Source organism: Lagenorhynchus albirostris, chromosome 7 (assembly GCF_949774975.1).
Source record: "Lagenorhynchus albirostris chromosome 7, mLagAlb1.1, whole genome shotgun sequence".
Taxonomy (NCBI): domain Eukaryota; kingdom Metazoa; phylum Chordata; class Mammalia; order Artiodactyla; family Delphinidae; genus Lagenorhynchus; species Lagenorhynchus albirostris.
In genome coordinates, this window is record NC_083101.1 from 89,271,896 (window position 1) to 89,282,629 (window position 10,734).

General features: G+C 51.8%; 2 protein-coding genes across 5 annotated transcripts in view; both read right to left on the minus strand.

Annotated features, from left to right (window-relative positions):
• Positions 1–782, minus strand: part of FAM120A (family with sequence similarity 120 member A) — a 104,122-nt gene extending 103,340 nt beyond the window's left edge. For all 4 annotated transcript variants that reach the window (XM_060155434.1, XM_060155433.1, XM_060155436.1 and 1 more), the window contains exon 1: positions 292–782. In XM_060155434.1, the coding sequence (XP_060011417.1) occupies positions 292–765 (474 nt within the window). In that variant the 5' untranslated portion in view covers positions 766–782. The remainder of the gene's footprint in view (positions 1–291) is intronic.
• Positions 783–6,633: 5,851 nt separating this feature from the next.
• Positions 6,634–9,050, minus strand: LOC132522666 (steroid hormone receptor ERR2-like). Its single transcript, XM_060153223.1, is given in 3 exon segments — positions 6,634–7,202; positions 7,205–8,122; positions 9,018–9,050. Coding segments are annotated over 3 exon segments (1,350 nt in total). The 3' UTR covers positions 6,634–6,803.
• Positions 9,051–10,734: the final 1,684 nt, after the last annotated feature.

Genomic DNA, 10,734 nt, shown 5'->3' on the forward strand with positions numbered 1-10,734 from the left:
GCTCCAACTTCAGATCCCGACCCGCTCGGACCCCAGACCCCAACCCCGGCCCAAGCCCGCACCCCAGACCCCGACTCAGGCCCAGACCTCTGGCCCGCTCCTTCTCTGTTACCCCAAACTCCAGTCCAACCCCGACCTCGGACTCCAGATCCCGACCCACCCTGACTCTGAATTCGAGCGACTCCGGCCCCACGCCCACGCAGACCCCAGCCCAGCCCCGGCCTCCAACCCCGCCCCCGGCCCCCAGGCCCACGCGGACCCCGGCCAGCCTGCCCGCCCGGCGGGCCGCACCTTGACGTGGAAGCGGATGAGCGCCAGGCGGATGCAGTGCGCCATGCAGACGGGTGGCAGGAACCAGACCTTGGGCGGCGGGGTGCCCTTGTTCTGGACATGGCTGACGATCTGCTGCGCCGTCTGGCGCTCGTTGCCCTGCCGCTTGACCCACTCGTGCAGCCGCGCCTTCTCGAGCGCGCCGTTGAAGAAGACGAAGAGCTCGATGTTGCCGCCGAAGCAGGCCTTGGCTAGCGCGGCCAGGTAGCCGAGCATGTGGTTCCACTGGCCGCCGCTCACCCAGTCGGTGTAGAAGCCGCCGTAGAGGCGATGCAGGCAGTTGTCGGCGTCCACCAGCAGGCGCAGCGGCGTGTGCGGGGGCCGCTGCCGCCCGCCGCCCACCAGGCTGCCCCGGGCCAGCTTCTGCAGCTCCACCGGCACCACGGCGCTCGGGCAGTGCTTCTCGATGTAGTCCTGGAAGCCCTGCACGCCCATGGCGGCGGCGGCGGCGGCGGCGGCGGGCGCGGGGCGGCGGGGCGGCGGGGCCGGGGGCGGCGGGGCCGTGGCGCTGGCCTGGGCCGGGGCGGCGGGCTCTAGGGGGGGCCGGGCCGGGCCGCGGGCGCGCTCATGGCCGCTGCTGCCGCCATGTGCTACCGCCTCCCAGGGCCATGGCGGGGAGGGACCTGCGCCGTGCGCCGCTCCAGGCCCAGGCCAGGCTGAGGCGGCCTCGCGCGGGCGGGCGGGCGGGCGGCGGCGGAGGGGCGGGGCGATGCCAGCTGACTTACGTGGGCCGGCGGAAGGGGCGGAAGAGGCGGTGCCGCGGCTGAGCTGCCGGTACTCCGGACTGAGCGGTCGGTATACTGAGGGCCAGGACTCCGAACCTGAAGCCCAGTCCCAGACCGAGGAGGACAGACCGGGGAGAGTCCGCGAGGTCCAGTCCAGGGAAGGGGGCGCCGGGCCCAAGCGGCGCCGCTGGGCCTGCGCGAGCTCCCGGGAGGTCCCAGAGCGGTGGCCTCATCTCGTCCCCTTCCTGGTCTCCCAGAGCTGGTCACCCGAGGAGGCCACATCCCCGGCTCCAGGATCTGGTCACCCCGAGACGGCCTTATACCCGGAAACCGGTCAGGCAGCCCTCTCCCCGTACCCGCTCGGAGGCGGTCACCCCGAGGAGTCCGCGTTCGGTCCTCGGCATCTGGTCACCCTGAAGAGGCCTCATCCCGGAAGCCGGTCACCCCGAGAAGGCCCCGTCCCGTTGTTGGTCACCCTAAGGAAGCCACATCTTAGTCCCCGGGTCCAGTCATTCCGAGGAGGCCCTGTATCGTCCCCAAGGACCGGTCAGAGGAGGCCCCTTCCTATCCCAGTGCCCTGAGGAGCCCTAATCCCTGGGGTCTGGTCACCCCAAAGAGGTCCCGTCCTCGTCCCGGGGGGACCAGTCATCCTGAGGTGGGACCAGTGCCCTGGCCGGGGTGGCTGCAGAGGGAAAGTGGGCAGGCTGGTCAGGAACTGGAAGTTGGGTGCATCTGGGAGGGAGGAGGGAGCAGAAGCCACTGTCCCCAATGGAGAAATGAATAAGTCTCTGCGCTGTGTCCCCAAGTGTAGTTACTGAGTTCGAGAAATGATCACCTGCTCTCTCAACCTTAATCGCGTTAGTATCTTTAATTAACTTGGGAAATAACTCTCCAGACTTGGTTGTTCACAAGGAGTGGAGTCGTAATTCTGAGGAAGTTGGAAAGGTGGCAGATTGACCCCACTGCCCCCTGGGTTTACTGCTTTTCTGGGAGAAATAGGGTGGTGTGAGCCGGGACCCTCACTGGACCTCCCTTTTAGGTAGCAGGGTTCCCTACAGGCAGATCTGACTCAACCCACTCAGAGTGGTTTCACTGTCTGAAGGAGCCTCGGGCTCCCCTTTTTCATTTTCACACCAGTAACAGATTTCATGGCCCAGACACTGAACTGACAATCTATAATGTAGTATACAAGTAGCCTTAGTGTCAGATAATCACCGAAGAGACTTTAAAAACAGATCTGTTACAGCATGTGAAATGCCTCCTTTCTATTTAGTTCCAACTGTGGAATGCCTATCTTCCCTAACTCTCGCTTTCCTGAGGCTGTGCATCCCCTCCTAAGGAAAATGATTTAAATCCTTCTTGCTGTAGTAGCATCTTCTGGAAGGAGATCCTTTCATGACTTCTGTCCCAGAACTCAGCAGTAATTGCTTTTTAAATGAGGTTAATACTATAAGTGTATTATGCTTCAATAAAATGGTTTTTTTTTTAACATCTTTATTGGAATAAAATGGTTTTTAAAACAGATTAATGTCTTACAGAATGAAGCATTTAAAAACTCAGAACTCTTTGAAGTTTGGAAGTGGTGTTCTTACTTACCTCCAATCCTCCTGTCTGTTCTTTTTTCTGGAGAAACCTCTGTAGAGGAGCAGGCCCCAACAGCAGGTGCAGAGCAGATGGAACCTGCACCCATGTAGGTTCCAAGAAGCATCCATACTCTCTGTCCCCGAAAAGGCAAGTTGAATTTTTCCATTTCTTATAACTTCACCTCAAATATAGGCCAGTATGATATACACATAAGTAAAATGCTCTTGGTATTTTGATAAGTATGTTTAATTTTTAAAAAACAGACTTTGGCAAGTTAAGCCACTTACTCATACACAAAATTAGAGATGAAGCCAGGATTACGTTATTTAGCCATTTAAAGCCACGTTAAATACTGACACCACAAATATTCAAATTTCCTTCTATAATCCACTGTAGGTTCACAAGATTAGGAGTATTAATTTTAATCACTCATTGTAATTTAATTTATAGCATTGCATTCCATATTTACTTTTGCTCTGTACTGTTTTTATTTCTTTTAAATGTGCTTGCTTTTAACATTTTAGATGCTTTGGTGCCAGTGTCTGGGGTTCTGAGAATAAATTTATTTTCACCTTAAGACAGTATAGAGGACTAAGGTTCTGGAGTCAGACTACCAAACTTGTCTAGTCCTACCTCTGTGCCCTTGCATAAATTACTTAAACTTTTAAAACCTTGCTTTCTATCATCTGTACAATGAGGATATTAATAGTATCTACCTTCCAGATCATTATAAGGATTAAATCATACAATTTGTGTGCTTACCACAGAGCAAATGCTCAATAAATGTTGGCTTTTGTAACTATTACTTACACATCCTATAATTGTATAAAATTTATCCTTGAGAACATGGATCAGTTATCTTACTTTTTGAAACCTTAAAATTCATTTTCATAAGTATAAAACATAAATTCATTTATGCTTACTTTCCCTGTTTAAGTATGTGTTCACATTAAAAAAAACTAACTCTCGTATGTTTTGAGTAACATTGTTAGTGGCTGGCAAGATGTTTGGCTGACAAATATTTTATATAATCTTCAAATTCAGAGGTTGGTTGAAGTTAAATTTTTTAAGTATCAAGGTACAAGCAAACATCTGTATTTAAAATTTAATAAAAATTATAATATCTTCTTGGGTTCACAATATATGATAACTAATGGGTGGGGACTTTCCTATTTGCAACCACCTTTATCTTTCGACATTTCACTTAGAGCATATGAGAAAACTTTTTTTTTTTTTTCCCATGGTTGGATTTTTTTCATTTTATTTCTTGGTTCATTTCAATGACCTGTATCATGAGAGTACAACTGAGCAGGGCTATTTCATCTTTACAGATTTTCTGGGAACAGCGGATTTGCGGGTAAACTTCAGTTTTGCTCTGTTTGGGGGGATGGGGTGTCCTAAACTCTCCTTGCTCCACTGTCTTCCACTAGGTCAGCGCCCCCCCCTCTTCCCAGGGAGGTCCCAAAGCTAGCTAGACTTCCAACTAAGAAGTTGGCTCCTAAACTTTTTCTCTGAATGCCAATGGATCCACCAAGTACACATCAGGGCCTTTCCCATTGGACAGAATTCTCATCATTACTGATACATTTCCTGTTGCCACTGGCGTTTTTTAAGTGTAAAAGCAGCAGCAGCAGCAGGATCCATCTCGTTAGCATCAAGCCATCAGGACCACTGCCCCCTCTTTGCTTTAAAGGGGCTCTGATGCCGGGACACTTGCAGATGTATGTGATCCGGCGAGGCAAAGCTGCCCTGTGTACAGAACACCCCACCCACCGCAAACCAGTTGTTGCACTGTTAGCCAGAGTTGCTTTTTCTAGGAAAGATGGATTGCAAAGGCCAGTTGTGCACAAGCCCCTGCCACAGCTCACAGCTTGGGCCCTCATGCTTGAGCAGTGACGCTACAGAGGTTGGGGTGATGAGGTGCGACTCTCTGCCCCACCTCCTCGAGCACACAGCACAGTGAGGGGCTAGGGGAGGCTCCCGCAGAGCAGACCCCAAGTTCTCGCACCGTACCATCTCCCTAGTCCAGACTTCATGGCATGGCCCCCAGTGGCTAAGTTAGGCCTGGGTTTTACCCCTGGTCCCTTAGAGGCACCTGTGCATCTGTCCACCCAGATTGGAGACTGCACAGAGAGCTAGGGCTGAAGCATCCCAGATCATTCCAATGCTGACTGACAAGTGACTGTGGCCATCCCCACAGGCAAAAGGGACAGGGGGCACACTTTGCTGGTCTGTGAAGTCTCTTGGAACCCCTGACATTTTCTATGTGAAGGTATCTGAGAGCAGCTGCTAGGATTTAGCCAACCCTCCTGCCTGGGGTGACCTCAGCACGTCCCAGCAAAAGTTCAGAAAGAGCGGTGTCTCGGGGTAGAGAGGTGGAACCAGCAGTAGCTGCTTCCCTTGGAAAGCTGCGAGGCTGTGGCGGAGGGCACCTGGCCTCCTGGTCCTAGCGACGGGTGGGTGGGATCTGCCTGCCTCTCCATGTGACAAGAGGTCGGGTTAGAATGTGTGTGGATTCCCCAGGGATGTGCCCCAGGGGGGGATGCTCTTATCCCTGCTTTAGAAGGCAGCTGATTGGAAGAAGCTTCTCCATAATGCTCAAAACCTTTCACCCTCGGGAGATCCTCTGAGCGGCCCTCAGCCAACCCCGTGAGCACCAGATGGCATGTTCAAGGCTGCCCCCGACCTACCACAAGTGGGTGAGAACAAACTTTCATAGCCACTCACAGAAATGGGTGACCAACTGTCCCCATTTGGGCAGGACTGAGGGGTTTCCTGGGAAATGGACTTCCAGTGCCAGAACCGGTCCTGGGCAAACTGGGGTGGCTGTCACCTTACACAGCAGCCTGGAGGACTGATGGGGGGCCGGAGTAGTTGTCCTGCCAGAAAGCTGGTCTTCTAAGTGCACCCAGGGAGCTACGCTACACCTCCTTAGGCCAAGGATGGCAGGAGCAACCCCTCCTGTGGCGCTGATTCACCCAGCCCTTGGGATGCAGGGGAGGGGGCTTCGGTGTCCACTGCCCCTGGATACCAGGAAAGATCAGGCAGGCTGGTGACCTCCACCGAGCCTCTGTCTTCAGGATTCCCCCGCCTGCTCATCTCTGCTTCTGGGCCTTTCTGTGCTCGGCAAAGATTGGTTTGGGCCTCTCCCTATCCTGACCCGGTCCTCCCAGGGCTGCCAGAATCAAGTGCCCAGGGTGCCCTCAGACGGGGTCAGGTCCCTGCATCTCCCTCGTTTCCCAAGGCCTACCTGCTCTGGACCTGCCCCAGGGGAGTGGGAGAAGCCAGAAGAAGGGGGAGCGCTGGGGAGTGTTGCCTGGACCCTGCTCTTCTCTGAGCCAGCACCATTCCCACCCACGGGCCCTGAAGTCTTGGCTGGCTGAACCCACTGTGAGAGTGAGCTCTGAGGTAGGGCAGGAAGTAGCAGCAGGACTCCTGGGGAAGAGAGGGGGAGGACAGGCCCTGGGGCCAAGGTGACAGGCGGGGGGCGGGGGGGGGAGCGCACCGAGGGGTGGGGTCACCAGGAAAACGCATGAGTTCTGGCGGTACTCTCCTGATGGTGAGCCGGGCCTGGGAGCTTAGAGGAAGGATGGAGGGAGGGAGCTGTCTGAACTGTGGAAGGCGTAGGGCCTCTTGAGGGGCCCCACAGAACCCCAGAGTAGGCAGCACCGCTGCAAGAAAGTAACTGCCCTCTGGGAGAGGGAAACCTCCAGAAGGTACCCCACTTGAGTATGCCAGAGTCCTGGGCGCTAAGCACTGCCCACGCAGGCCATGGACAGAGGACAGGGGGTCGGGCATGGGGTTAGGAAATGTGTTATGTTAGTGCTGCCTCTTGGTGATTTGGCAGGGAGAGGGGGCACTTCCTCGGTGGTCTCCAGCCTCAGGGGAGTCAGCTCTGGCCCAGGCCTCAGCGTTGCCCATGGCGGAGGAAAAACATACCAAAGAAAAAGCCTGTTACAGATGAGCCCTGCGCCCTGCCGTCCCATCCCCGTTCCCTACCCCACAGCACCCAGGGCTCTGCACACAGCCAGGAGGCCAGGAGCCCCTTCCTCTGGGACTGCTCGCGGCCATGATACAGGACTTGAATGTTGAGGCTGGTGGCTGTGGAGATCTCCCCGTCGGTTTGTCTGTCCTTGGGTGGGAGTCGGTCCTTGGGCCAGGCCATCAGACCTTGGCCTCCAGCATCTCCAGGAAGAGTTTGTGCATGGGCACCTTGCCTTGCAGTTTGAGGCTGTAGAAGTGCTGCACGGCCTTGGCAGCTGTCTGCCGAAGCAGGGGCAGCGTCAGCAGCAACTTGCTCATCCTCCATGGCTTCTCGTGGCGCTGGCACAGCTCGTAGTCCTGCAGCGCCTCATGCAGCAGGTCCTGCAGCTTCTGGACCACCTCCAGATCCTCGATGTACATGGAATCTGAGTTGGCCAGGGCCAGGGCCTTGAGCGTCACAATCTCCTCCTTCACCTTGAGCTTCTTGTAGCTGTGCACCAGCTGTAGGATGGCCCGGTAGAACTCCAGCAGTACCGCGAGGCGGGAGCGCTCCTCGTCCGTGATATAGTCCTCAGCATATAGTCCTCAGCATATACCAGCTTGTCGTCATGGGGCAGCGAGCGGTGCACGCTGCCCAGGATGAGGATCTCCATCCAGGCACTCTGTGGCAGACTCATCTGGTCCCCCAGAGAGAGGTTGGAGAAGCCTGGGATGTGCTTGGCCCAGCCAATAATGACCACGAGCTCCCTGTCTGCCAGATCACAGAGAGTGGTCAGAGCCTTGATGTCACCCTCTGGCATGCCAGGGGGTGGCATGGCGTAGAGTTTGTCCGGCTCAGCCACCAGCAGGTAGGAGGCGATTTTAGTCAATGGCTTTTTAGCAGGAGGAGAAATCTGTAAGCTCAGGTACGGGCTGCTCTCTGAGTCCAGCCGGCGCTTGTATTTCTGGCGGCCTCCACGCACTCGGTCAAGGCGCACACCTTCCTTCAGCATTATCCCCACTTTGAGGCATTTCATGAAGCGACAGGCCTGGCAGGACTTGCGCCTCCGTTTCGTGATCTCACACTCGTTGGTGGCCGGGCAGCTGTACTCAATGTTCCCTTGGATGGTCCTCTTGAAGAAAGCCTTGCAGGCCTCACAGGAGGCCACGCTGTAGTGGTAGCCGGAGGCGATGTCCCTGCACACGAGGCACAGGCTCTTGGGGATGGCGTTGAGCATGTACTGGCACTTGATGGCCGAGTCCTCCATGATGCCGCCGGCACAGTCCTCGTAGCCCTTGCGGTAGGGGGTGCCTCCCAGCCCGGTGCCCACGAACATGGGCAGCAAGTCCAGACTGTTGGCGTGGGCGCCCAGGGCCAGGCCGAAGCCGCCGCTGGCGTCGGACGAGCCGCTGGGGCTGTGGTGGCTGAGGGCATCGATGCCCGAGGACGGGCTAGACGGCTCGGTCTTGATGAAGGAGCCACAGCTGGAGACCAGGTGCCGGTCGTCCGCGGATATTCTCTAGAAAACTTTGAATTTCACTAAGAGATTGCCCCACAAGCAAGAAAAAAAATCTGAAAAATAAACAAAAATGCTAAAAAGGACATGGCCCCAGGCTTTATAAAAATTACAAAAAGAAATTTCGGAAAAAAAGTTATGATTAATAGACAAAGAGAGCCAACCCATGTATGCAAAAATTACTGATGTGTGGAAAAACCAATGACAGAAATACTTATTTTCAGCTCTTTCACATTTTAGCCAATTTAGTTTTGATCAATTAATCTATAGCCCAAAGTAGGAAAATATTGTCTATCTTATTTACATGATTCTTTCCCAATTAAAGTGTTTTGTAGTAGAATGATAACTTTACTTAATATTCTACTTAGCTGAGGCTTCTATCCACTAAAAGGTTAAGCTTTCAGTGTTTCAACTAAGGTGACTGAGACCCATGTAAACATTAGCATATAGTAGGAGAACAGCAGGCTGGGGCTCAGCATGAAATGTGTGACCCTAGAAGAGAGCAAATTAATCTCTGCTTGGGATTTGAACATGTAATGTTTACCTAGCACTAAGCTCTAATCTGTTAATTGATTGTCAGTTTAAATTACCTGGAAGAACACACAGGTATCTCTACAGTCTTGAGGATTTTGTTGTTTTTGTTTTGGTATTCTGGAATTAAAAAGTGCTTTTTGTCTTTAGTTATGTGGATTAAAAGTCATGTTCTCTTCAGAAGTATGAATACATTTTCTCTTTCAACCATAATTTTTTAAAACAGGTATACATTATAGTTCTAAATTGTACGTCAATGGGAAAGTATAAGTGAATTTCATTAAATGCAAATTTCTAGGGCTTTTCAAGAATAGAGGGAGTTTCCAAATGCGTGGCTGACAAACATTTTATATAATCAGCTGGTTACCATCTCAGCTGAAGGGTTACTGTACTCCTTCATTACTAATTTTCCCTTCCCTATCTAACAACAATTGGGAGCCCTTTGGTGCCCATTTTTTCTGAAGTCTGTAAAGGATTGTCTGTGTTCCCTCTCCACCACTTGTGGAAATACACAGAGGCCTTCCTGGCATTTCCTGTGTATCCAAGACCTCTTCCTCTCCACATCAGTCCTTACCGACAGGAGGCATCAGTCTGCCTTGACTCCCACCCTCACCTCTGGGAGCTGCTGAGGAGTAAGTAGACAACCATCCGTAGGGATGCTTTGGAAGACGATACTCAGTTGGGCATATATTCTCTCATTTGAATAGAAGAACTTTATAGTCATCCCTTACATACTACCTTATGGAATCTTCAAAAAATAATTTTTTTTTTGGCCACACCGCACCGCACCGCACCGCACCGCTTGCAGGATCTTCAACCAGGTATTGAACCCACGCCCCCTGCAATGGAAGCTCAGAGTCCTAACCACTGGACCACCAGGGAATTCCCCCTCCCCAAATTTTTTTAGTAAACGAAATCTTATTTTTTAACGTGATATAAATCAAATGAAAATTTTATTTTTTTAAACCAGGAATCTCCATTCATAAGTACAAAACCATTTTAAGATATATGTAGAGACTAGTTATCATTAAATGGTCTATTGCATTTGATAAAAACCATAAAAATGTTTCTGGAAAGAGCAGTTCTCTCCCACCAGAATATGAAAAGCACCCAGCCCTGACAAGGCTGGAACACATGAATCTGACCTCCTCCAGGGTGTCTGGGGCCTCAGACAGGTGAGAGCACATAGTCATTCTCTGGAAACTGAGCTGAGGCTCCTGGCACAGACCCTGCTGCCAAAGGAAGAGGCCAGGCTTGCCTTTGGAACTACAAGAATGCAAGTGCCTCTGGAAGACGAGGAGAAAGTTCTGCCTTAAATGCAGATGCCCTCAGGGTGGAGCAGTAGCCTGAGCTTGGGAAAGAGCTGAAGGCAAGAAACAGCCCCTCCTCCCCTGCCCATCACTGCCTCCTCCCCCTCCCTCACTCCTTGCGGGTCCCAGGTAGGTGGTACAGGCAGCACTGGCCCAGGATGGGGGACTGGGGCCTAGAGCTACATCTTCGACTTCAGTGCAACCTGGAATAAGGATTTCAGCACAGTCATGAGACAATGCCTGTTAAGTCTATTTATCTTATAACAGATACCTACAGTTTTGTCAAAGCAAGAAGCACTATAAATACAATATTTTAAAATAAAAATTTCCATGTCCCTAAAAGAGAAAAGATTATATACTCAATAATCTTATCCTAACATTTATGTTCCTTGAACTACACTGTTCAATAGAACTTTCTGTGATGAAGGAAGTGAGCTGTACTGTCTAATATGGTAGCCACTAGCCATAGGTGGCTATTGAGCACTCGATGTATACAACTGAGGAACTAAATTTTTAATTTTATTTAATTTTAGTTTAAATAGCTACATGTGTCTAGTGGATACTGTAGCAAAAGATCTTAATTCCTAACAAACTGAGAATTGCATCAGTCTGGCCCCATATTAGATTACATTTAATGTCTCCAACCTGATGGTGAAAAGAATATGGCTCCTTTGGTGTTCATATGGTAAGCAAGTACCTGGATTGACCATTTCACCAAAACTATATACAACTTCTTCTTTTTTTTTTTTTTTTTTGCAGTACATGGGCCTCTCA